The 26884-nt window shown below is 36.3% G+C and overlaps 4 protein-coding genes and 1 long non-coding RNA gene across 18 annotated transcripts in view; 2 read left to right on the top strand and 3 right to left on the bottom strand.

Annotated features, from left to right (window-relative positions):
• LOC147656818 (furin-like) overlaps positions 1–8060 on the bottom strand; it is a 292983-nt gene extending 284923 nt beyond the window's left edge. For 11 of the 12 annotated variants that reach the window (XR_015293694.1, XR_015293692.1, XR_015293693.1 and 8 more), the window contains exon 1: positions 7206–8036. The gene's annotated coding sequence lies outside the window, so the exon portion shown is untranslated. Of the gene's footprint in view, positions 1–7205 lie in introns of all 12 variants that reach the window. The other variant, XM_086913347.1, reaches the window with a different exon arrangement.
• Positions 8061–8797: 737 nt separating this feature from the next.
• On the top strand, positions 8798–9766 carry RpS17 (ribosomal protein S17). Its single transcript, XM_012494317.3, has 3 exons — positions 8798–8836; positions 9142–9293; positions 9452–9766. The coding sequence occupies exons 1-3, from the start codon at positions 8834–8836 to the stop codon at positions 9690–9692; spliced, it is 396 nt and encodes a 131-aa protein (XP_012349771.1). The 5' UTR covers positions 8798–8833; the 3' UTR covers positions 9693–9766.
• Positions 9767–10890: 1124 nt separating this feature from the next.
• Positions 10891–20845, top strand: LOC100871052 (ubiquitin carboxyl-terminal hydrolase 3). 3 transcript variants are annotated; one of them, XM_003690552.4, is made up of 6 exons: positions 10891–11436; positions 15830–15977; positions 16509–17298; positions 17863–18105; positions 18387–18580; positions 18882–20845. In XM_003690552.4, the coding sequence occupies exons 1-6, from the start codon at positions 11346–11348 to the stop codon at positions 19042–19044; spliced, it is 1629 nt and encodes a 542-aa protein (XP_003690600.1). In that variant the 5' UTR covers positions 10891–11345; the 3' UTR covers positions 19045–20845. The 3 variants fall into 3 exon arrangements, with proteins under 3 accessions (XP_003690600.1, XP_086769458.1, XP_086769457.1); XM_086913332.1 differs by lacking the exon at positions 10891–11436 and adding an exon at positions 13637–13776 and having other exon boundaries at positions 18882–19177; XM_086913331.1 differs by lacking the exon at positions 10891–11436 and adding an exon at positions 15108–15205 and having other exon boundaries at positions 18882–19177.
• On the bottom strand, positions 15663–16605 carry LOC147656817 (uncharacterized). Its single transcript, XR_015293691.1, has 2 exons — positions 16223–16605; positions 15663–16125 (listed from the first exon to the last, which is right to left on the bottom strand). It is a non-coding gene; the product is annotated as an uncharacterized LOC147656817 (long non-coding RNA).
• LOC147656816 (uncharacterized) lies at positions 20837–26846 on the bottom strand. The gene has a single exon (XM_086913330.1). It carries the CDS (start codon positions 25272–25274, stop codon positions 21204–21206), a length of 4071 nt encoding a protein of 1356 aa, XP_086769456.1. The 5' UTR covers positions 25275–26846; the 3' UTR covers positions 20837–21203.
• Between the last annotated feature and the right edge of the window lie 38 nt (positions 26847–26884).

Below are 26884 nucleotides of genomic sequence, written 5' to 3'. Positions count from 1 at the left end.
ACACAAGTCAAAGACCTGAAAGGGAGAGAAATAATAAATTCAGGTCGAATTAAAATCAATAACGTGGAATCCTTTATATTTTTTGCACGTATTTGTCACGAAAGGAAAGCAACAAAGAAAAAACAAAGAGGAAAACTCGAGATAAAACGAAGAGTTGGTTCTTCCCTTTGCCACGTAGGGAGGGCGGGGTGCACGCCTCGAAAGATTTCGAAAACTGTGTTAAAGCGATGAAACTCGCTGGATTCCACGGGCGTCCGTGGAATTGGAATCAAGAGACGCGACGGGTGAGTAATCAGAAACATCGGCAAGTAATCGTGGAATACGGAGAATTGTTCGAAACAAGAGGAGGAAACAATTTCAAGATAAGTGAAAAATGAGCAGGATATCAGAAACGTAGTATGTTTTTGAGAGAAAAACCAGATTTATATACCAGATCGTGATGGAGCTGTGCCCAAAATATTTGTAAATACAATAAATTTATATTACGAAATTTATTTTAATTTAATCTTGAAAATTCGCATAGATGCAATTGTTGACACGCAATTCGTATACAATATCTATGATGTAACGCGATACGTAAATGATATCGATCAAGATGACACGATCGAGGAGAATAATATAATAAAAACGATCGATAATTTTATATTTTTCAAACGAATGATAATTAATGTAATATTTTCGTTCGAGAAGGTTGAAAAGGGGAGAGGAGGAAAGTGAGGGAAAAAATTTCCAATTCTCGTTTTGTGTATTGTATATCATTCTAATTTTCAAAAAAAAAAAAAAAAAGAAGGAAGCAGACAATATTTTTAGGGAATCACATTCGCATTACACGAGAAAAAAGAAAAAAAAGGAAAAAATTGGTTTTACACAATCATACAAATATTTGTTATACCGAGCGTACCATTTTTATAAATATTGCACGATCCACGCACGTCCAATGGTATTGAAAAATGCCGCACATCCGAACGCCATTTTTTATTTACAGTAAAAAACATTGCACAGAGACATGTGAAATGAAATCCTGTTACAGGGGCCAAAACTCAAGTCAAATTTTAAATTTTTCACTTGTAAATACCATTTTAACAACTTTGAAACGAAATACCAATTTTCATTCTAAAACTAACTGCGCATTATTAATAAATTTAATATATATATATATATATACATTTTGCAATATATTCTTCTCAGGATTAATTGATTTTCACAAAGAAAAATAAAATTACCGAGATATTAAAAAATTCTACGAATCTAAGAATTATTCGACTTTAGCCAAAAAAAAAAACACACATCGAAGATACGTCGTTGCAACTCGATCAAAACATCGGATTCCACAAGAATCCTTACGGAGAGCCCTTGATAAATCCTTAATATATAACTACTTGGTATCGAAGAAGCGCGCACGTACGTAGAGTGGAATCGTATCGTGGTCGAACACAAGAATTTTCGACGAAGCAACAAATCGAAATAAATGGCGAAGAGAAGGAGGAGGAGAAGGAAAGGAAAACGGTTGGTGATCTAATTTTGATCGCGAGATGCACGTGTGTGGGAGAGGGAGGAAGGGAGGAAGATAGAGAGAAAAGGAAAACAAACTCGCGAAAGTCGAAACGAGCGATGGTTGGTTACAGGTGAGAAGGAGAGGTTGTCGATAAGACAGAAAGGAGGGAAAGTTAACCGGCGTTTTTTGCTCGCCAAGTTACCGTTAGACGTAATAAAGTTTAACGAGGAACAGTCGAAACGAAGGATACGCTTTTTCGTTTCTGTTTTTTCTCAACGATATTGGCAAATGCATTGGAGAGTTAAACTAATATAAAATCGACTGTTCCAAGGGCAGGTGTTCGAGAGAGAGAGAGAGAGGGGGTTGCTCTCAAATGTATTCGCGTTTCAAGGACAGGAGAAGAATTCTCGAGAATTGTATAATGTATAAAGATACAAATTTGAGAGAAGAATTTCTCGAATTGTTCTCCAAGTTCGAGAGAAGAATTCTCCAGGTTGTGCAAATTTGAGAAAAAAGTATTCTCCAGGGCGAATACTTCGAAAGAATCACTTTCGATGTTCGAGAAAAAAATTATTATCGTTATTTTCACTCGCGAGAATTTTACCATTTCATCGATAATTCCATCCGATTCGTCGCGTTGATTCGCCGTTGAATACATTTTATTAATTGATTACATTTTATTAATCCAACTAAGCCAACTTGTCTTTAATAACATGAAACGTTTAAAACGTCTAAATTAGATTCTCGATTAGATTCGATCCAAATTTACCTCCGAGAATACATACAGTTTTGCTCGTTTCGTTGAAAAAGTTAAAATGTCAAAAAGGGAGCATACAAATACCTTTGCATAACAAGATAAATTTCCAATCCACTTTTACTCCCCAATGCTGCCAACATTGACGAGAATCTGATACCAACGCGTTAAGACACTTTTCCAACCAGTTATCACAGACCTTTGCTTCAACAGACTTCGATCAGCTTCCCACGCTCCCTCCATTCGCCATTCCATTTTTTGTATACTTGCAACGTATCCAAAACTTTCGAGCACAAAGGGGAAGTTTTTAAAGAAAAATCGCGGGAGAAACGCGTATAATAACGCGAAGCAATAGCGTTATCTAACTGATCCGATCCGACTGACAAAGTGACTTAGGTGACGTCAGGATGAGATATTATTAACCCGCGGAAATTCTAATCCAGTGAGAGAAAATCGACAATGTTTACGCTGGAAACTGTCGAATCATCGGCCAATTTATTTAAAAAAAATCGATATTAACGGTATCGGGCGGAATATTTGAGAATCGTTCGTTTTAAAATCGTTTAAATTGTCAAAATCATACGCTGATTTGATGGAGGAAATGGATTTGGAAAAATTTTGCAAAAGAAATTGCCATTCGCTGTTTAAATTAAATTTTTTGTGATAGTTATAATATTAAAAAAAGAACCTGAACTTTGAAGGTGTTCTCGAAAAAATTTGCGACAAAAATCTGAGAAGAGAAAATTTGCAAATAAAATCGTCGCGAGTAGACAAGAGTATTATTCAAGAGTAATTAATGATAGAAAAGATGGAAAAAAGACAGGAAACGCGTCTTTTCTCAAGAGAACGATATTCGCCGAAGAACAAAGAAAGAAGCGTAAGGGATACCAAGAAGGTGGTAATTAGAGGCGGGATAACCTCGTGAAATATCGTGGACACGCGAGTGAGCCGATTGCAATTAGGCCCGTGAAACGTGCAACTTTGTCGCGTGAAATAAGCCACAGCTGCACGATATTTCTGTCCTAATTACCGAAACAGCTTCGAGTAATTTAGAAAATGTCCATCGGAAGGAGGAAAAGTTTTCTTGATAACAAGCTCGCCTGCCCAACGAATTTTATCCCTTGCGTCGAAAATTATCTGTTGGCTGTGTCCTAAAATGGGCCAACGTGTCACCGTGATTTCAAAAAAAAAATTAGATTAGAATTTTATAATAATTAGCTATCATTAATTTCAATTCTCTTCAATTTTAGATGCATTAAACGATGCCCTACAACCAAGAATATTTTCCTATTCAGAAGCTCTACAATGCACAAAGGTATATAGCACCGTTATGAATAAGCGAGACATGATGCAAACGAATAAACTTGTCGCTATATCCCTAATAAATACCTCGAAAACACGGCGAGACTGTGGACAAAAGCAAGAGAACGAAGAGAGAGAGAGAGAGAGAGAGAGAGAGAGAGAGAGAGAGAGAGAGAGAGAGAGAGAGAGAGAGAACCACGAAAAACCAGGAGTATTTAACATCCGAGTGATGGCGCATTAAACAAGTTGGTTTAACATTGCGTCACACACGGTTAAAAAAGTAGGAAAAAATTCTTACTTATATAAAACCGTCGTTCAAGAACCGCAAAGAAGAAGAAGAAGAAGAAGAAGAAGAAAAAGAGATTTGTAATTCGAAAAAGACGAAATAAAAATAAAAATGCATCGTAATATGAAATACGATTAAAGGTATGAAACTTTACACATGATGTTTCGAAATAGTACGATAAAAAATGGTATACTACGAATAAAAAAGAAAAAATGATAAGATGAAATATAGGCAATTGAAATTCATGTTAAATGAATATTTTATTAGAGATAAAAAAAAAAAATGTAGGTGAATAAAATTTGGATAATGAGATCAGCAATGGAACGATAAGTTTTTTTTTGAAAATTAATTATAATTTGCACAATCGTGCTTGCACGTTCACTTATGTATGTAGACGAGTGAGCAATATAATCGGTCGAAGACGAATTGGAAATGAATTAAAAGTGAATTTTTTCTCTTGAGCTCTCTTGTCCTTTCCAAAGAGCAAGGTGAAAGGTTAAGCATTCTAAATTTAGTTCCCTTTTAAAATTAATCATATTTATGCGGCACGTGAAAGGAGATGTAACTGTTTGTAAGTTGAAGAGCTCATTTTATTTTGTTACAAAGCATTGAAAACGCGGTTAAATTGGGGACACACGAACACGGGGCCAACGTGATTTGAATATTGAGACGTTCAACCGTTTCAATAGTTCTTTCTTTTAGGAACGAGACAGAACATAATTGAAAAGGAAACGTCATATAGAAAAGAAATAGAAAAAATTCTTAATGAGATGAAGAAAATTTCCCTTTCTTGAAATATCCAATTTGATCGTGTTCCATTCGAAATTTCACATCTAATTTAACTTTAAATGTAATTTCTAAAAAAAAATATATATATATATATATATATATATACGGATCTTATCGAATTAATGGAAACGTGCATCGCGATTAATTTCCAATAATGTTTAAATCAACTTATAAATGAATGATTTAAATTAAATGTAATCGACGTGTTTCCGTGATTAACTATGTAGGATAGATAATTAATTTTAATCAATATTTTTCATCTTCATCATTAATTTGACATTAATATGTTCTAACGTGTCACGTTTATTAACACGTGACAAAGTACGCTAAACTGGAATTCACGTTCTTTACGCAGGATACTCAATTTATTTTTATTACAAAAGTGTTACAAGTGACTTGCAAGCAGGATAATAAAACTATGATAAGCGAGAGAATCTAGTCGACCGTGAAATCTGGACAACGCAACATAAATTTTTGTAATTTTATTTCAAAATTCGAAAATTTATCATTAACGTTGAAATAATTTCCTATCCTAGCTTCTCTATTATAAATCGATAGATACTTAATAATTATAATAATAATAATTATAAACATAATTATAAAATAATTATAATGAATATCATGCATTTTGGAATATCCTATATGTATAACACGTTTCAGCATTGGATGCATTTGCGAACAACTATCTTGCGTAGCGAATTCAATTACCAATGACACACGTACAGGAAGATGCTGATGACGACAACATTGAACAAACATGCGTCTGACCAGTTTAGTGACAACTAAACTAATGAATGTTCGAATGTTAATTCGTAAATTTAACGTGCATATGGATATCCAGAATAACTAAAGCTCGTATAAATTTTAACATTTTACGATTAAAAAATTGTGTTAATTTCTCTATTAACTCGCATCAAGTATAGAGAAAATTTAAATATTTGTATAACGTTTTAATCTTCAACGTTGACATGACGAGATGAGCGAGCTTATTATATTTAATTAACGAAAAGAAATTAATAGTTGCTATTGTAAAAAATAGTTTAGTATTTGTTACATTAATTAAATATATTCACATTAAATATGTTTTGAAAATAATTTATAGTTTTGTCGTTTATCTAACGAAATAAAAGATAACAATTTTATTGAAAATTTGCACGAAAGAACCTCTGTGTAATCTTTTTCGAGTAATTTATTATATTTTCACAAGATATTATCGTTTCCATCGTTTATTTTTCGCAAAGCAAAAATCACTTTACAAGCCGTAAATACCTTCTTCGCAAATAACGTTTTATTACATGGTCAATATTATTAAAAACTTTTAAATATAATCTATTTGCAACTTTTTGACACGTATTGTACATCGTCGAATATTCTAGGATATATATTTTCTTTCTTAATAATCATTTCGCAAAATAATAATAAGCGTAAATAATAAAAGAAAAACCATTTCGTAATTCGCGAAATTCGAATCATCTTTAAACGATAATAATCGCATTGTCCATGATACAAAAAATTATACAGCCGATAATAAAGTGCCATTAATATCGACAAGGTTGTAACCAATCACGTTCGTAAACATACTCCAATTTGAAATCTAACGGAAAACGAGGAAACAGAGAATCCAAACATGGACATCACGACCATTCTATACGTGTAAGTACACATATATTACCATATATATCACTGACAAGTTGAACTCGTTCGATCAGAAAAGAGCTGCAATTTTTTGTGATGAACTCTCGAAAAGATGAGATTGCACGAGAAAAAGAATGCGGGGAAAGAAGAAGAAAAAAGTTGGAGCTAATCGCGACGGAAATAGTGGATTGATAATTCATAGTTATTTCCATGGACGAAACGTGAAACCATAATTAGTTTAAGGTCAGAAAAGAATGGTGATTAGAAGGTTTTTCACAAGCCCGCATGATTAGAACGTGACATAGTGATATTTCTTTAGCGATGCTTCATGCATATGATACATATTCGCACACACGCGTGTTCACATGCCGTGATGATTTTTCGCACGCCACTCGCTTTGGCCCAAATTACATACGCTCGTAGCTTCGCGAAACGCTCTAAAGCCAGTTGCTGCTTTCACAGCCTTTTTTTTTCTCTTACACAACGCGTACACATCGTACATTCTGTATGCGAATCACGGTCAGCCTGTATTTTCGACGAAAGTGAAAGAATTGAGATCAACGACCTTTGACGAAGGAGAAATTCACAAAAGAATAATCGACAGTTAAAATATATTTTACAAATCGCGTTTAGCATTTCAATCCTTAAGAGGAAAAACGTACAATCTTAATCAAAAAACAGGACGGAGAAGTTTCACGAAGAGAAAGTACACGAGGACGCCGTAATGTCAGCTGACAGGAACAAGAATTGCGAGAAAGAGCCATGTAATCAGTTATTGAAGAGAATATTAGTCGATATATAGAGGCATAATGAAAACATAACCGTGATAGATGTAGAAGTGACAGGAGGTTAGTCGTAAATAACGCGACATCAAATCGTATGCAATTTGATGAACAAGCACGATGACTATGTTTTCCGTGTAACTGAATAAGAAAAATACTTGCCTGTTTAAGCTGTAAGCACACGGTGTTACAGGTTTCCACGTTGTATAGTGAAATTCCAGCGATCTTGCGTCTACGACACAAATGTCACCGACTTTGGCACACGATACATACACAGAACGACTATGTTTTGGCAGTGGTTCGCGGCATGTTCTTCCGGCACGAGGTCTACGACGAGGTTAAATAGACGTTGACATGTGCGCGATAGAAAAACACGACGGCACCCACGCACTATTCGGAACAAATTGTCAGAAGAACGAGGCCGAACTTTCGAACCGAACTACCGATCGTTCCGACCACTACAGACCAAGTGTAGCACCGCACTGACTGCTCTCGCCGTTCACCAAGGCGATAAACAAACTCGTCGCCTCTCCCTCGCGAGTCTGCCCTCCTTCTCCGATGCTTTCTCCTTCTTCCTCCAATGGACTACTATCCTGTTTCCACGGACAAACGCCAACTGCCGTGTACTGCTGAGCGAAATTTCGGTCTTTCTCGCACCGCGGCGTTCGCAATATGGTTTGATCTCACTCTCATTACTCTGTCTCTTTCACTCTACAATTGTATATCTTTCTTACTTTCCCTCCCTCTACTTCGCTGCTCCGTTTAGCGTACAGTGCTGCCGCCACACTTCGTCCCCACTATCGCATCGCATCGTATTCTGTCACCTGGCGTTTTTAATTTTCTGATATTTTATCAATGCTCTGTTACAACTGAATGATATCAGTTGATAAAAAGCATTTGTACTTTTAAAAAAACTAACTGTCACTCGCAAAAAAGGCAAATGAAACGTATTTAAGCTTGTTCCATGACGCGACAACGCGATGCACGACATGTTTTGAGCTACTGACGTTCGGTACTGGTTTGCAAACAGTATTGATGTTACTGGCGCCACCTACTGCGATCAATTGCAACATAATTTTGTTTAAAAAAAAAAATTGTTTAATTTTTTACAAATAAAAATGTTTTAATCTATTAAATAAGTGAATATTTTAAATCATAAAGTAAATCATAATTGCAATTAAATATAATTAAATTTTCTATATTATCTTCAATAGGATATATTAAATGTTATAAATTAAGTAAACGAAATACAGAAATTCTCTTACGATTAGGAGAAACTCTTTTTTAAATAAAATATTTACTAAACTAAAATTGCAACATTAATAATAGTTGAAATTAAAATTAAATTTTTATATAAGATTATAAATAATGATAATTAATTCTTGTTTATCGATAACTGATATATCGAGGCCTATAATTTATATAATTTTTAAGATTTGATCTCCTTCTTCACAAAACTGACGAATTTTGTAATTTTATCATCTGATGATTAATTATAGTTTATCGCTAGATGGTTATAATGTTTTGATATTCCATGAATACAATTTTTTAGGGTTGTGCATAATTAATAAAAAAGAATGAATATTAAAATAAAGTTTTATGATTATAATTATAAACTATTTTGAACTTTCGAAAGCTAAAAGATTTAATCTAAAGAATATCTTAAACATAATCTGACGATAAAATAGATAGAAAAATTAGTTCTCTAGTTGACCGTTACTGTTGATAACTTTGTGGCGGTAGTATATCTCTTCCATTTTGTAGTTTGTCTTCACGGAATATTAGTCATCATGGTGCGTATATTTTAAAAATCGAAAAAAGTAATAACAATCCGTTATTAATTTAACAAAAAAATTAAATAGCAATATATTATTAATAATTTTAAATAAAAGAGTTAAAATATTAATGGTTAATATACATTATAATATTTGATTACTTATTGATTTATAAATTTTGAGGTTATATGGATGTGTTTAGTGTGTTGAATACTTTATTTCTAGATTTATTAACTATAAATGAAATATATATATATATATATATATATATATATATATGATAGAATGAATTTGAAATAAAAACAATACAAATATGATTTTAGAGTCGCGTCAGGACAAAGACGGTCAAAAAGGCCGCAAAACTTATCATCGAGAAATACTATACTCGATTAACAATGGATTTCCATACAAATAAAAGGATATGCGAAGAAATCGCTATTATTCCTAGCAAATCTTTGCGAAACAAAATCGCCGGGTATGTATTTTGAAAAGTGATTATTTAATGTGAATATATTATAGTTGTAATTGTAATTTATAATTTATTTATAATTTATATAAAAAACAAAAATAGAAAGTTTTGAAATTTAGTGAATGAAAATATATTTTCTAATTTTTTGATTTCTTTGTTTTCAGATTTGTTACTCACTTGATGAAACGTCTTAGACACAGTCAAGTACGTGGTATTTCTATCAAATTGCAAGAAGAAGAAAGGGAACGCAGAGACAACTATGTTCCTGAAGTATCTGCTTTGGAACATGATATTATTGAAGTTGACCCAGAAACCAAGGAAATGTTACAAATGCTTGGATTTAATAATATCCCAGGACTTCAACTTACACAATCTCAATTACCACCATATAGCAGGCGTTCTTAAAATTTATTTCTTTATATTAAATAGGATTGTTAGTATTGCATTTTTCAATAAAACTGCAAGCTGACATTCTAAAATCTTATGTTTTTAAATTGATTTTATCATTCTATCATATAAAATACGTACCATTCCTCAATATTTATACATATTAATTTTTTTATGATAAAAAAATAGATCGATATAAAATAAATTTTATAAGTTAAGATCAACATATCTTATTACACATAATTTTTAATAAAAATAATTGCATTTATTAAAAGAAAAAATAAATATAAATAAATTTCAAAATCTATGTGTAGAGTATTACAAGATAGTGAAAAGTTTGAAATAGAAATACGCATGCGCAGAAATCGGCCATTTTAATTAGACTTGGTTCTATTTATTACATTATGATAGTTATTAAAATTAATTTTTTCATTCTTCTTTTCAGACTTTTCAATCTTCTATAAAAATTATAAAATAAATTATTGAAGGATTAATTAACATATGAAATTTTTTATGAAAAAAATATATAAATATTATATATTTTCATAATAAAAAATAAATATTTTAAAAGTTAATCAAATTTATATTAGATTTGATATTTTTCATAGATTCATAGATTTTTCATATATATATTAATAACTGTAATATTATTTTCAAAGTAACAAAAAGAAGAAAAAACGATACAATCGTAAAGATTCTATATTATCGATTTTTTGTTTCAATTATAATTTACTTTAATATGCACAGCGTGCACACATAATTTATATTAATATTTAGAGTATGTATTTTAATGTATATCATAAACGATTTTTGCTTTCCTTTCTACGAAATGAGTCACTCATTTTACATTGCAAATATAGAAGTAGCAATCCTATCTCTGATATCATATTTATCAGCGATACCATTTGCTTGTGGTTCAAATTGCGAAAAACCAGAATATCATATCGAGTCGAGTTTAGAACGTTAAACATTTTACAAGAGATAACGCTCAATAAGTCCGCGACTGCATTGTGGTGAAATGCGTCGCCCTTCCAAAGCGCCCACGCGCTTAGGCCGGACCTGGATAAGTTGTTCAGAGGCTGCGCGACCTAGCACGATCCAAGGCTAGGTAGCCTAGCACAACCTGGTGAAGAGAGAAGGTTGAGAAGAAAGAGTAAGAGAAACGGAGAGAGTAGCTGTAATCGCACGCCTGCGAATGTTGGAACTCTCGGGAGCAGGGAGGAGAGACCGTACAACCGGCGAGTCAGTCGACTATTAGTGGTCTGTGACTCTGGAGGTAGCCCGACCACCGCAGAACCGAGCCCGACGCAGCTCGGTTGCGTTCGGTCGGTAGTCGGGGCCAGTCGGGCACTCCACTGCTCTTTTCGGTCTGGTCGTTTTCCTCAGTCCGTCGTCGTTACGCATCGAGAACAGTTGCATTCTTTCTTTTTCGTTAAAGACAACGAATAGTACCCATCTTTTTCCGCACTATGTGACGGATATTAGGGGGCACCGAGCGTACCCCGCCTTCTTTGTATATCATTCCCACCCTATCCTTCTGCCTGCCACTACTCTCCTTTGCCCAAAGAGAGAAAGAGAGAAAGAGCACGTTGTAAACGCAGGCACGTACGTACGCAGGCACTCGCCGACGAAGGGGCCACGAGGGCCCCGTGGAATTGTGCTTAGGAAAACATGGAGTGTCCACATCTTGCTCAAAGCGTCCAATTCGGCGGTAACGACGTAGAAGCGAATTGTACGAAGGATCTACCATTCGTCTGTGCAGGTAGGACCTTATAAAAAAATCCATACCTTTATCCTTTTAGAAACTTGAAAGAAGTTGTATCTAGAAAATCAAACCTGACCCTCTTTCTCTCTGTTCCTCGATCAATCCTTTTTTTTCAGATTTTATTTTGCACGTCGGCTCGATCTCGATCTTTCCTTCACTTCTATTGTCTCCCATCTCCTTTCCACTCATTTCTTTTGCGTTCTTTATTCGTTCTCTGTTTCTCTCTTTTTCTCCCTGTTTCTCTTGCTCTTTCTCTTCCTCTTTCTTTACCTCTCGTGACCGAGGCCCCGGCCGTTCCTCTCGCGGCCTTGAGCCGTCGTAGTCGACGAGATGAAGCGAGCCATTTCTATTTCCCTTTAAAGAAACTAATGCATGTTTTCGAAAAGTATAGCAACATACATGTTTGTGTTTGCTTTGTATTCCACGGTTAATACACGCGAGTATCGATGATGGACGCATGACTCTACGTATCGTAGTTCGTATGCTTCGCGAATCGAACTCGTCGTGCGAATATGTACATCTCTCCTCGATATAAACGCGAATGTATACGTGTGAATACGTATGAATGCGAGACAAGTCTTGCACGCATGTATGCGAATGTATATGAAAGTCCACTCCTCTTCTTCGTGTATTAGTGTATATACAATATAGTGGTATGTATATGTGTCCTCCGTTCATGGGTGTCTCTCTACGGACCGAACAAGAGCGTCGTGGACGTGCGCGTGTGCATCGTCCTGCTGGGAGTTCTCAGTATGCGGCGCGGTCGTCATTGGAAAATCAATACCAGACGGCACTAATCAGCTGGCCTGAGATCTGTCATTAGAACTCGCCAGATAAACGTGCTCATCGTTCAACCGGACTATTCCCGCCTTTCGTTTTTCCTAATTTTATCCATTTTCACTTGACGACTCGCTTCTTAAGATTTCTTAAGAATCGTTGGCTTAAAAATTTTATATTTGCAAAATCAATGAAAAAGAATGATAATCTTATAAATACTTTTTTTTCGTTTATCATATGCTTTCTTCTCCACCGTTCAACTCTTTATCCTCTCTACTCTACTCGCTATCTTTGATACTATATTTATCCTGAAATAAGCGCAATACTTTTATTGCATCCATTTAAATCTCCCTTTCCCTACATGCTCTCTCTCTTGACTAAGGATCTTTGTACAGTTATAGATAGAAAATTTTATAATAGAGACTCTTTCCTCTGTTCGATAATCGATTTTGGACTACGATACTTTTTTTTCTTTTAGCGACCTCTTACGGTAGAAAGGAAGAAGCGTTTTACAATCAACATGGTCTCGGCCGAAATTTATTAAAAACTGAACATTTCTATCATTTAATTGTAACAAATTCTTTCAAAAAAAATTAATCGTTGAGCAAACAAGAATTACAAAATACATTTTACAAACGAATTTAACATTTGTAGTGTAATCTTTTAAAAATCAAGAGGAATCTATCGCAATTTACAAAGTATATCTTCCGTTCGTCATCTTCGTCAAGGAATGAGAAAGAGAAAGGAACGAGAGCACGTGAAAGGAAGGGAGAGGGAAGAATAATGGAACGAAACAAATAGTCAAGGAGAGAGCTTTTCATAGCTAGCTGTACTAGCGCGATCGATGAGTCAGACTAGGGATTTTTTTGCGAACTTTCGATTGCTCAATTCGATTCAGCACGATGTTAGCACGCGGTTTCCTGAATTCGTTCAAGATGGACAAAGTTACACGATTTCACCGTCGACTGTCGTCGTCATCGTCGCTAGTCGTCATGTTCTCCCGAGAGATCATTCATGCTCGACGAATCGCAACGTATCCAGGTTGCAAGATCAATTTAAATATCCCTGTGCTCTCGCGAGCAGAGTGACGCTAGTAAAAATTACCAAGCCTGACTCTCATACGAGTCACGCAGGAGAAAAATCGTCCCTTGTGGGCTATAAAAGAACCCCATGTTCCACACCTCTTCTCCCCCTCTCTCACCCCTCTTCTGCCTCTTTTCCTGCGCTGCAAGCTGGTTCGGGTACGACGTTGCAAAATCGATAACGGCGTCGTTGCTAATCGGATGCCTCGATACGAGGTGCATTGCTCGGGAAACGAATTTTTCCGTCATTCTTCTCCTTCTCTTGCATCAATATCAAACTTAATACTGTGTGTGTTGTCGTTGTCGTTTTTCCTTATCTATCGTACCGTGGCTTGGACAATGCGTCGACGAAATTCTTCGACGACGTAACACGCAGTAGGCGTGGCGAATCGAATCGTTCGTTACCAAGGCGAGAAAGAGATAGAGCGATGACAAAAGAGATAGAGAAGTAAAAGAAGCGTGGAATGAATGTGTACAGGTTAGATCATTGTCAGTTACCCTTCGAGTTTTTTTTTTCACCTTGAAATTGTCCGTTAACATATCGGAAATTTTCAAGCTTCATCATACCTATACACGCGTCTATCGACGATTTTCGTTCGATTTCGAACTTAGCTGCACTGACGTGATCTTCCAAGAATATATCATGATGCAGAGTATGTTTCCACATGAAATTGCGAATTATAGCCGACTTTCAAAAGATTCGTTTCATAGTGCGTAACTTGATTGTTTTGTAACATTATCTTTTTTTACCGATAATGAAAGTTTAATTATAATAATCTAATAAATCTTATGATACTGTTTACAATATACTATTATTCTAAGTAATATACTAGTTATTGTTAGAAGTAAAATAATACAACGATATGAATTTTTCAAAATTCATTTTTTTAGAAAAAAAATTTTTTTTTTTTTCAGACAAAATTGAAATTGTATATGCAAGAAATTGTATATGACGTTTCAAATTATTGTTCGCATGTTACCAATACGTCTTAAATATCGTTGTAAAACTATCTTCGAATTTGATACACAAAAGTATCTATTCTTTCATACATACCAATTGAATAAAATCTTAAAATATATGTATCATTATATATTTCCTATCGTTATTTTTAAAATTTTTACAAAAAATAAGTAGAATGTAACGTTACGTAATCTCGATCAATGTTTCTTTACTATATAAAGTTCTTCGTTAATTAAAATTATGCGTTATATTCCATAAAAAAATAGGAGAAAATAATTCGCACAGGGCGTGGAACTATAATACTTACGTGAGATTGTAAAATAAACGCCTGTATAGGTATATAGGATACGTGCTTCTGGAAGATTGGATTTCAGTTGCTTTTCGTGCGGCCGACTAGCGTCTCAATTTTCATGTTCTCGCACTTTTTACATCTAACAATTTTACATTTTTTTCTTCCGTTGCGTATTGTAGTTTATTTGGATAGCTAAAAATAAACGTGTATCAAGCAGGGCGATGTGTAAATTCCGGTAAACACAAAGGAATAAAAAAAAAAATGGTCTAAACCAATTCGATTCCAACGATACGTAGAATCGAAATTTCGAATATTTTATCATCGATTCGTTCAACTTGCTTCTTCGTCACAGCTTAATTGCAGTAACGCGTCTTCTTGAAATGAGATCAATTAAGTTAACGCATGTGCATTGCTTGCTTTTTTAAAACTGTGGATATATTGCGATGTTAAGAGAGAGAAAAAAAAAAAAAAAAAAAAAAGAATCGTGTAAAGAAAAAAAAAATGCGCATGCAAAATCTCAAACGTGATAGCACTGCGAGACATTTTGCGATCGATCGACTGCGAAGGGGGTGTGTCGAACTACCTTCCTCCCATTCACCCTGGTTTTACGCGCTCTCTTGAGAATTACGTAAGCTGAGATGGTACGAAAAGATGGTACATCGACTTCGAACTTATATTATCTCGTAACAATTATTTTATTTATGTCTTGTTTGTGTTTGAAATGCCTTAAATATGTTTGAAATTCTATAAAACTTGCAAATATTGGATAAAAATCAAGAAATCTGGAATATCGTTAAGAAAAAAAAGTGTTAAGTCGATTTTTCTACGAAAATACACGAGTAAGAATAAATTTTGCAATTTCAATTTAAAATTAATAAAAATAATAGCTTTTAATGAATAATATTAAAATAATGTCATTTTTACGATGTAATTTTTAATCGTATAATTGTAGAAGAAGTATAAGTTTTAATTTATCAATCTTCCTGCTTTCTACGATCTGCACACGTCCATCGAGTCTTTAGAAGGATTTTAATAATATGAAATAAATGAGATTAGTGGGTCAATTTTATCTTATTTTAAGAAAGTAGTGGTATTACCATAGAATTCGATATAAGAGGAATAAATATGGAGAAGCATCATTGCTCTCAATCTTTTAATATTACTTCCTTACTTTCATATTATTTTTAATATTAGAACGATAATTTTTTTTTTTTTTTAAATAAAACGCGAATTACGAATGCAACGTTTTTATCGAACGTACTTTGTTATTGTCGATAGTATGTGGCACCGAGAAAAGTACGTGGCTCTGTCTGTACTGCGGAGCCATTCACTGTGGACGATACGTGGCAGGCCATGCATTACAGCATCACGAAGAAAATACTCAACACTGTGTTTGTATCGACTGTGAGAACCTGGCAGTATTCTGGTAAGTTAAACCCTTCGCTTTCGCCATTCTCCACGACACAGATCGACGATCCTCCTCTTCTTCCTCCTCTTCTCATCATTGATACGATTTTTAATCTCGCCCACTCGCATTTCCCTCCAGTTTTGCTCGGCCATGTTTCCTTTCCTTTCTTTTTTATGCGTTAGAAAAAACGAAAACGAGTAGTGAAACATTCTCGAAATGCCTCGAGTTTCGAAATTCTCGCTCAATTTATAAAAAGTACGTACTTTTATTATTATCCCCCCCTTTCTTTTTCTTCTTCCTTTCCCATCCTATCGTTTCGAATTTTTTAAATTTAACGTTTCAATCGTTGCGAGAATGGCTCACGTTCGATCGAACAATACGTTACACGATGATAAGTCGTTGTTGCCTTACTTACAATTAGTCATTTATCGAATATTTGATACTGAAAGAAAGAAAGAATCCAACAGCAGCTTAAACGCTTCAATTACTTAACTATGCCATCTTTGTCGCCGAACGAAGCCCGCGCTTACAAATACACGCACGTTTCAGTTACATGTGCGACGAGTATGTGATCAACGATACGACGAGCGGCCAAATCGAGAAGATACGTCGCGCCACCTTCCGTAAGGACGAGCACAAAGAGAACGAGGAGAATTGGAACACTTCGCCATCTACGACGCCGTCTTCGAGGAGGGAGAACAGCGAAGATAATGACGCGGACGCCCTGTGGAAGGCGGAAGTGGTCGTAAGGAACCTGCGGCCGAGGACAGCGCGAAAGAGGTTACACTCGTTGGATGGGACGAGCGGAGACAATAGACCGGCGACAAAGCGTAGGAGCTCGAAGATAACCTCAAAGGAGAAGAAAGTCGTCGGCCTGAGGAATCTTGGCAACACCTGTTTCATGAACGTGGTGTTACAATCGTTCAACAATATCAGCCATTTTTGCGAGTATCTCACGCAGATGCCGTGTCTCGAGGGTATACCGTTCGACGAGCCGCCCACGCACAGAGGTCGAATCGTCACACCCGGTAGAGCAAAAGAGTTCATGAGCGACGCCCTCCTCGCGGAAGAGTTGAGGAAGGTTCTGCTTGGCTTGAATCTAGGCGGCTCGAACGGCCAGGCGATATCCCCCGAATGCCTTTTCCTCGTCATCTGGAAAGTCGTGCCAAGATTTCGGGGCTACCAACAACAAGACGCTCATGAATTTCTCACCTATATGTTGGACAGACTACATACGGAACTTTTGCAATTGTTGCCCAGACTGGGACACGAGCCTCTCGGTTTGCGTGGCAAGCAAAGCATCGTCACAGCCGTGTTCGGAGGCACTCTTCTTAGCGTGGTAAGTCGCCGGATTGTTCTCGGAGGAAGCTCTGTTTAACCCTCGAAATAACTGATCTGATCTGCATTACAGTCGGCAGATGCTGTATCATTTTGATCCTTGATATATATATATATGTATTTTGAGAAAGAAAAGTTCAGTATTATTAAAAGTATAAAGTTATTACTTCTAGATTTAATTGATGCGCTCAATAATTCTTTTGATTTTCCTATTCAATTCAACTAATATTTAATTGGATTTATCTTTTTATCTTTTCTTAAACACATTTAATATTGAAATATTCTCGTTATAGATTTATCAATAATTATAATGTTTGATAAGAAAGTAATCCGTGTTACTTGAATATTCTATTACCTGCTATTTTCTATGCATGACACTTCATGGATTAAAATGATCCGGCGTTCAACGGACGAGGGTTAATGCGTTTCCGGTTACACTTTGTTATTTCAATGCGGAATGATGGGAGAGAGTGCCGAATTAACATTTTTTTGGAGAGTCATTTTATTATTCATTTTCTTCTTGGGAGAAGCGCGGACAAATTATGGATCGCGTTTCCTCGCGCAGGTCCACTGCATGAACTGTCGTACGGATTCCAAGACGCACGAGCCCTTTCAGGATCTTTCATTGGATATACCGGACAGATTGCAGAGACGGACGAAAGAGCAAGAAGAGGTTTGCAGTCTCACGTACAGCTTAACGAGATTTTTCAAAGTTGAAGAGCTGGCCGATAGCGAACTATACTTTTGTGACAATTGCATGGGGAAACAGAGATCCACTAAGAGGTTCTGGATACACAGGCTGCCTAATGTTAGCATACATTTATTAATTTAAACATTATTACATTAATAAAACATTTATTAACGTTATCTATGATTACAATAAAATTAATTTAATAAAAATTTAGCAATATTATTTCTTTTTGTATTTTTTTTTTTTTTTTTTTAATTTTTCAAATATGTTTCATTTTCTAAGATGTATATTTTTTGATTAATTAATTAATCGATTTTTGATGGAATAGAATTTTGTATTTTTAGTATTTATATATATATATATATGATGTAATCTATTGATTATGTGTTTTATTTTAGGTGTTGTGCCTTCACATTAAAAGATTTAGGTGGTGCAATTCCTATCGCTCGAAGGTGGATACACAGGTGGATTTCCCAATGAAGTCACTCGATATGTCTGCATTTACAGTGCGTGGCGTGAATGGAACGAAATTGGGCGCTTCGAATAGTCATCTGTATGATTTAGCTGCCGTTATTGTGCATCATGGTTCTGGGTATGCTCTAACCTCTTTTTCCATGTTGATTCTTTTATGTAAAGTAGAAATCAAACTTATCTATTTTACTTATTCTTATATTCATCTTTTTATACCTTTCATAAACCGACTGTATAAATATAATACAAAATATTACAAAATATCATATTTATTTATAAGAAGCAAAATTCAATGGATTTTATCAAGCCTGTAATCACAATTCACAAATATTCTCATATTGTAAAAAATTACTTTTCTTATTTATTGTGTAACGATAATAGGATATCTATTTTGACAATAAATATTGGAATATCCATTTTAGCGCTGGAACTGGACATTACACTGCCTTCGCTGTTCACGATGGACAATGGTTTCACTTTAACGATAGCTCTGTACGGCCAGCAACCACCGACGCGGTCGCTAAGTGTAAACCTTATATTCTGTTTTACGTGCGGAAAGAGTTCTCCATTCCACCTCCTTTGTGACGTCGTTTCCCCAGTCAGTCCCGTCCTGATGATTCGAGCTTCGACGACGATGACGATGAGATGACGAAGAAGTAAGCGAATTCGAGCACAAGAAGTTGAAATGGTGCATACAATAAAAACTGGCCAAACTGAAGAATCAGTAGAATCTATATCGTTTCTCGAAGTTTCTAAAAGAGAAAGGAAGAAAGCAAAGCTCGTCTCTTTCTTTTGTTTTGTAACCAATTTTCTGTTTCTTAAATTTTTAGCACGATTGATCGGTGTCACGTATATACGGGGCTTATTATATTTCATCAATGATATAAAAACGAAAAATATCGGATACTTCATAGATATATTTTTTGTAAACTGAGATAATCGGTTGCTCAACATCGTATAGGAATTTACTAGATATTATAACGATTAGCACGATGTAAGAGTATATAACATTAATCTTCGAGTAGTAGTCGTTCGAAGCGAAACAAATTTTAATTGTTCGCAAATGAGCGACTATTAATTTTTAATTATTATTATCTTATTGATTTTAATTTTTCTTAGATTATATATATATATATTTTTTTTTTTTCTTTTTCTCGTAACTATTGATTTTATATGATCCATTTCAGTTTTTTATTTTATTTTATTTTATTTTTATTTTTTTTTTTAGATCATATCGAACGATTATTTTTTTCTTTTTCATATTTGTTGATTATACGGTAAATTAACCAAGTATTTGGATATAGTCCTTTTACGGTAGATAAAAATACTATAAGATACACCATGCATACCGATTAGTTGTATACGCACATGAACATGTAGGGATATAGCACGAGAACTGAGAGCTTCCTTTCCCTTTTTAGAAACATTAGAAAAAAGCAAAAAAACAAAGAAGGAAAGAAAGAATGTACTCTCGAGGCAGATTGCGGAAACGCGTTGCCTTTAATGTTGATTTTCTTTATACTCCTTTTCGCTGGTCTCTCTCGGTGGTCGTTGACCACTTCCCTTCATCGAATCGATTAAAGCTCCTCCCGGCCGTATAGCGGAATAACGCGTAACGCGTACCTCGTATATATAAATATAAAACTATATATTTATATATATATATATTTGATATGTATATGATATATGTATATATATATATATATATATATATATATATACATATATAGTTTTAAAACGAAAATGACTGGTCTTCTCGGTAGATAGATTTTTTCTAGGCTTAGAGCGATATCATCGTTATTTCGAGGGAGCTGGTAAACGAAAATACGAATATAGAGCCAACTACTCTGTTATTTCGGAAAACATGTTACCTACATCCTTGAATACTTAACACACATACATATATGTACACACAACGTACACGATTATCATTCGAACATATACATACACCATGATTACATATACATTACAAATCGTTTACATGTGTGTTGACAAAATACACGTATGCATGCATGTATGTATACAAACACGTTCTCTCTTTTCCCCTACCCTCCTTTTTCCTCACGATCCTCGACGGCTCGACAACTCTTATGTGATTATTTAAAGACTTATTTTTTCTATAATGGTAACGATAATAACGATAATAAGTTAAAGAAAGCGTAGCGAAAGAAACGTTTTATTAAGGCGATAAATTCGGTAAATGCGCATCTTCAGCAAAGACTCACTCGTATGCAAAAAAAAAAGCGAAAGCGAAATGGAAAAAAAAATTTAAAAAAAAAAAAAAAAAAAAAAAAAAAGATGGAAGTAAGCGTGCAACACTATTATTGAGAATAAATGAGATATGTATGAACGACGTATAAATAAAGAACATGAACGATGACATTAATATTCCTATTTATCACTCATATTATTGATTTTCGATATACAATTTCTTGGCAGTTATTCATAATTTTAGTTTTAAAAAATGAAGACACATTTTTTTTTTTTTTTTAATATAACACGAGGATACATATGTGTATGTATAAGTCATGAAGAGACTCGAATCGTTTAAATGCGTTGACATAATTATCAAATGCGCAGTATTTATCGCAGATGTATATGTACAAACAAAAAAACATATAGAAAAAGGTAAAGCAAAAGATCCCGAAATTAATTTCCAACCATTTGTTAATCATTTATGTACATATGTAGTTATAAAAAGTGAAACAAATATTCGTATTGTATCAGGAAACGACAGATGAGCGTCAACCCTTTTTTCTTTGCAACGAGACAGAAAATCTCTTCTTTATCGACGGCGAATTATCATTCGCTTTCGACCGATATTTGGAAATCGATCCAAACGACCCCGGTATAATCATTCGATAAAATCGCAAGCAAAAACATCCACTTTCCATATCTTTGTTTTTTTTGTTACGTTCGGAATTTCTATTTTTGGATTTCTCGTGCATATTTTCGTTTGATCGTTTCGGAACGATGACCAATGAACTGTTATGAAACTTTACACGATTCATCTTTTTCTGCACCAAAATGTTTTGCTTTTTCTTCGCGCTCTCCGAGACAAACGGCCTGGCGGAAGTTTGCGGTGTTACTTGCGTGCTTTTAACAAAGAACACCGAATAAGGATTCTTCGCTTTCGTTCCATCCATTTTTTTCGACGTTTCCTCGTTCTTCCTTTGTTCCTCGCGATTAGAATTGGAATCTTTGAGATCTTGAACCCACAAATCATCCCGATCGTAGCGTCTACAAGGATTTTCAATGCATGTTGACACGTTTTTAGAACATTCACCCATAAACGAATGATGATCGTCGCGAATCACGGATGATTTTTCGTCCGGAGAATCCGGATTAGCCTCAGGTTTACACAATTTCTCCTCCATACTCTCGTATATCTTGAACTCCTGCAACGAGGACAATTCCGAGCAACTTTCCATCGAGCTCTCCCTTTCTTCCCGATAATCCCGATTCTTATAGATAATGCTGGTCGTTTTCCCGTCCGCCTCCTCCTCCTCGCATTTCTTTTGCTTTTTCCACCTAGCCGAAAATTTCTTCACCAATCCCTTCATTCCGGACGATTTACCGTAACGATTCTCCAACTCGGTCTGCGCCACGTAACTGATTATTTCCGTAGGCGAATCCTCGAATCCAGAGCCTGCCAATCTGGTTATGCTTGGATGCATGTCCAGTGTATAGCCTTTGTTCTCCGCGTTCTCGTCCAGATTGCCGAGTCGGCCGGAGACCTTGAACTTCATCGAGGCGATGCTTGTTTTTTCCGAAATCGTGAAAGGGAATCTGTCCTGGCTCTTCTTCTTGAAACGTGGCGACTCTTTCGACTTGTCGTGGCGCAGTTTAGGCGTCGAGGAGGAACACGAGAGAATGAATTGTGGCATCTCGCAAAATTTGTCGGTCGGGAAGAACGTGGCGGTGTCCGATTGGATAATTTTCGTCTGTTCCAAATTCATGGTTCTCCGGAATTGTTCGGCTGCCAATCTTTCCAAAGAAAATCGTTGCGGCTTGTAATTCTCCCTCTCGATACTTATCTCCGTTTTGATCACCTCCTCGTCGTCCGGCGAGGCGTTCAACGATTCGTATTTCAATTTATCCGGATCCTCCATACTGTGTATCTCGTGGCCACCGTCCCCGATCTGATTCTCGAACAAATTAGGCGGCTTCCTATTCTCGACTATCTTCTCGAATATTTCCCCCTCGTAAACGTTCACATGCTTGCTTCGACGACTCGTCGACGAGTCTGAAGGAGCGATTCTCGATGAAATAAAATTACAAGATTCCTCGTACATTTCGATCCCTTTAACGGATTTTTGAACACCGTAATCACGCGACGACGAACTATCCGAGTCGTCGTTCGAAGAAATAACGTTTTCCACGCATTTCGATTTGCCTTCCTTCTCAGATTTCCTCGAGTTCTCCGCGGAATCGGTCGATCTAAACCCGTCACTCCTCATCGCGCGATTAACGGCAGATTTCACGAAACTACTCTGATCCCCTTCTTTTCCCTCCTTATTTTCCTTGTTCACCTCGCACGGCAACGATAAACAAGTTTTGGATGGAACAACTTCTAACGTCAAACTCGATTTTTCCACATTTTCCAATCTCCCCTTCTCCTTTTCGCCTTTCGCATAATTCGAATCAGAATATTTCTCTTGCTCCATCGTGTCCATCGTGTTCGCGCATCTATACGAAACCTCGCCACTGTTCCTAACATCCTCGTAACTTTTCGCGTACGGAGAGCTGTCGCGCGATTTGCACGTCTCGTTGCTCCTCTCGGACTCGTATCGATAAGCTTCGGGCGACGACGTGTTACTGCCGAACGTTTGTCTGCTCGAATCGTTCAAATTTGTTCTCTGGCTGAACGTTCGTTTCTCGCTCTCGCTATATTTGCTCGTTAACGACATTCTACTTCTGTCCGTGGGAATTTTCACGGGTATCTTGGATCTCAAGCTGAGGAACGACGATCTGCAAGACGTTCTCGATGTTATAATAAGTTTCGTGTGGCTCTCGTCTGACTTCAATCTCGACTCGACATTGGTGTCCATCTGTAAATTGTCGGACGAGTCCGGCCTCGAGATCGTTTTGCTGTCCGGGCAAGACTCGCTGCACGTGTTCTCAGATACGTCTTTCGTCGGCTTCTGGTCGAGGGACGCGTTCGAGAGTGCCATGATCAACGTGTCCGTGTCCAAATGTCTTTCAGAGCAAATTTTACTGGCGGGCGAGGTGGAGAAGGACACCTCCTGCGAGTTGAGGGCGAGAGTGGGAACGTTGACGAATTCCTGATCGCTGTTGATCTTGTCCTCGTCCAGGGCGCGCGTTTCCTCGTTGCTTCTCATGAATTCCGGGGAGAATATGTTCTCCCGCGATTTGGTCGAGTCACCAGCGAAAAATTCCGTGAACGACGATGTTCTGCTCTGAATCTCGCTGGAACCGCAGATCTTGAAGTCCGGCGGGAGCATGATGTTTTGCAATTGAGAATTTTTATTCTCGTTACTGCTCTCGTAGTTCAATATACGTTTCGATATCGCTTTCTTCAGAGCTATCGTATTCGTGATATTGGACGGGTAAAATTCCGATTTGTCCGCGTCTAAAGGATTCTTGTACGTTATTGGACTTTTCAATATTATTTCCGGCGATCGTATAGCTCGCGGTGTTAGAGCGAAAATCTGATTGGCACATGGATTGGAATTCGTAGGATCGTATTGATTCATGGGTATTTCCGTTTCATCGCCGAAAACAATGTCACAATTTTTCTTCATCGCCGCGTCGACCGCGAAATTTTGCTCGACCACGTTGATCACGTCGTACGGCATCACGTTTCTCGAAGTTTCGAGATTAGGCGGGACGCGGGGGGAGATGGGGTAAAACGAAGTTTCGCGCAACGGTTTCGTTTCGAAGCGCTCTCTGTTGTAATCGCGTATAGTCTCTTCTCTGGCAGAGAAGAACAGAGGTTCGTCCACCATGCTTTTCCCCACTCCGCTGTTCCTCATGTCTTGACTGCAATCGCTCCTCGACGTGTCCAGTGCTCTGTAGAAAGATCTGTCGCGGGACAGGTTTTTCCTCGTGTTCAACGCGAATGCCGGGGGCTCGTTTAAACTCTGCGGTTGAAATTTGTTTTCGATATAATTCATACCCGAGATGGGTGATGCTACGATATTCTCCATGTAATCGTTTCTCGATGATTTGACGAGGACGTAATTGGACGATTTTCTCGTCGACAAAGGTATGGACAACGGGCTATTGTTAATATTCTGAATTTTCGGGCTACCGCATAAATGAGATGAAATTTCAGTTTCTTGAGGCGTGATTGGGATCAGACGGTCGAGCTTCTTCATACCGATCCTGTCCGACATAACCTCGAAACCGGACTCGGCCTCGCTACCCGAGCTGAGATTCTGCAGGATCACACCGCGGCAAGGCCTGTATTTGTTTTGCGGCGAATTTTTTATAGAAATTGGCGAAAGTGGTTGCAACTCGATCCTGTTTTTCGGCGAGTTCTCGCAGGAGGCGCTGGAATAAAGGTGAAGGAACGACGCGCTTCCCCTGGATCTTGACGAATCGTTGCTTCCCTCGTCTTGTTGGTTGCGATACAGACCAGAGGTGCTCGCCAATCTGGATGACAAAGGCGAGTATCGTTGGGGATCGCTCGTCAATACATCGATACCGAACGACGCCTGTTGCTCGGAACTCTCCTCCTTAATCCCCTCCATCTTACTGTCGAGCAACGAGTTTCTACCGGATCTTTGGTCATTGTTCGAATCGTTCTTCAAATCGGGTGGGCATATCTCGTTCGGTTTCGAAACGACCATCGTTCGATTCCTCTCGTTCTCCAACCGAATTTTCGCCCTTCTCCGAGTCCGAGCGTCTTTCGACTTCAGATCGCTATACGATTTTTTCGAATAGACGGTCTCCCGTTCCTCTCTCTCTTCCCTCTCAATGTTCTCCTCGATTCGATTCGTCGTACCGTGAAAATAATAGTCTCGTTTACGGGAAAGGCGACGGCTTATGCTAATCACGCGATTCGCGAGACGCGCGGCTTCGTTCGGCGATGGATGATGTTGAAGACGTTCCCTCAGATCGGACGGGGAACTACCTCCGGAACTGCTCTCGCTCCTCACGATGTTTTCTTCGTCTTCGTTGATCGAACGATCTATCAGAGACACGTTACGTATTGTTTACTTTGTCGGTTGTTTAAAGATTCATTAAAATGAGACTTAAACCTCACGTTAAATCTTTTTCGTCGGATCATCTAATATAAACCAGACGAAATGAAATTTAATTCGACGATTTAACGAAAAGTGATGTATACAAGAGATAAAAAATTCGTAAAATTTAGTTTGTTAAGATTTTGTTTCGAGACATTTTGACGCGAATTATTATAATATTTAACGTATCGGGTTATTATCAAAAATTGTAATCAAAGATAATACTTACGTGTGTGCATGTGTCAATTAGAATTTTTATTAGATACGATTATTTTACATTTCATCTTTATTTATTACGTTTTGTTTCAGTCGTTGTTATTAAAATATCGTTATTGCGTCGTGATCGATGATAAAAATATTGATATTCTTTCAACTTATGAGGTGAAAGAAAAATGCCATAGGTTAGGAAATGGAAAATGAATTACGGATGTTTTCAATCATTAGACTTGATTACCTTATAGGTAATGTTATTTATTTGGAGATTTTTTTCTAGGGAAAAAAATTGAAATTAAAACATTTAACAATTACATTCTGTATCAAAAAATCATGATTGAGTATTAAGTTTAGACCTAATTGTCAAAATAGAAAGACGAAAATAAAGAAAAGAAGAGAATTTGCGATGGATGTAAAAAAAAGAAGAGATTAAAATTCCTATCAGCAGAAGAAGGTATAGGGCTAGGTGTCTTCACTTCTATATTCTCCAAAATCCTGTCGTTGTTGCTTAACATAACGAATCCATGGAAAATATTTTGCTGATCTTCCATGCACGGATAGTTAGAAGAGGTTAGTAGAACATTTAAATTGTTCTGTGCTTAACATGATAAAACATAAGAATGCATTTTTTGTTCCATGTCTCTGGAAGCTTCAGAGCTTCCTTATCATTTTAGTGTTGTTTTCGACATTACCGATACAACAGTATGTGCAATAAAATTGGAAACGATATATGTATTATTATATAAATTATATATAATATTAGATAATTTAATTTAATATACTAATATCAAATTATAAATTATTAATAAAATATTATAAAGTATTTTATTAAAATAATTCGTTTGAAATGTACAGGTATCTATACATACTTCTTGCATCGTTAATTATATGAATCAATAAAAATAAATGTATAATATATATGTGTATACTTACTTACAATATATATATATATTAAATTGGATATATAAAAATTGGATTTAATAAATTATTAAAATCATATT

The sequence above is a fragment of the Apis florea genome, unplaced genomic scaffold, assembly GCF_048593485.1.
Source record: "Apis florea isolate Af1SG1 unplaced genomic scaffold, ASM4859348v1 contig_3496_pilon, whole genome shotgun sequence".
Classification (NCBI taxonomy): domain Eukaryota; kingdom Metazoa; phylum Arthropoda; class Insecta; order Hymenoptera; family Apidae; genus Apis; species Apis florea.
The sequence above is the reverse complement of the archived record's forward strand: the minus strand, read 5'-3'. Positions and strand labels throughout refer to the sequence as shown.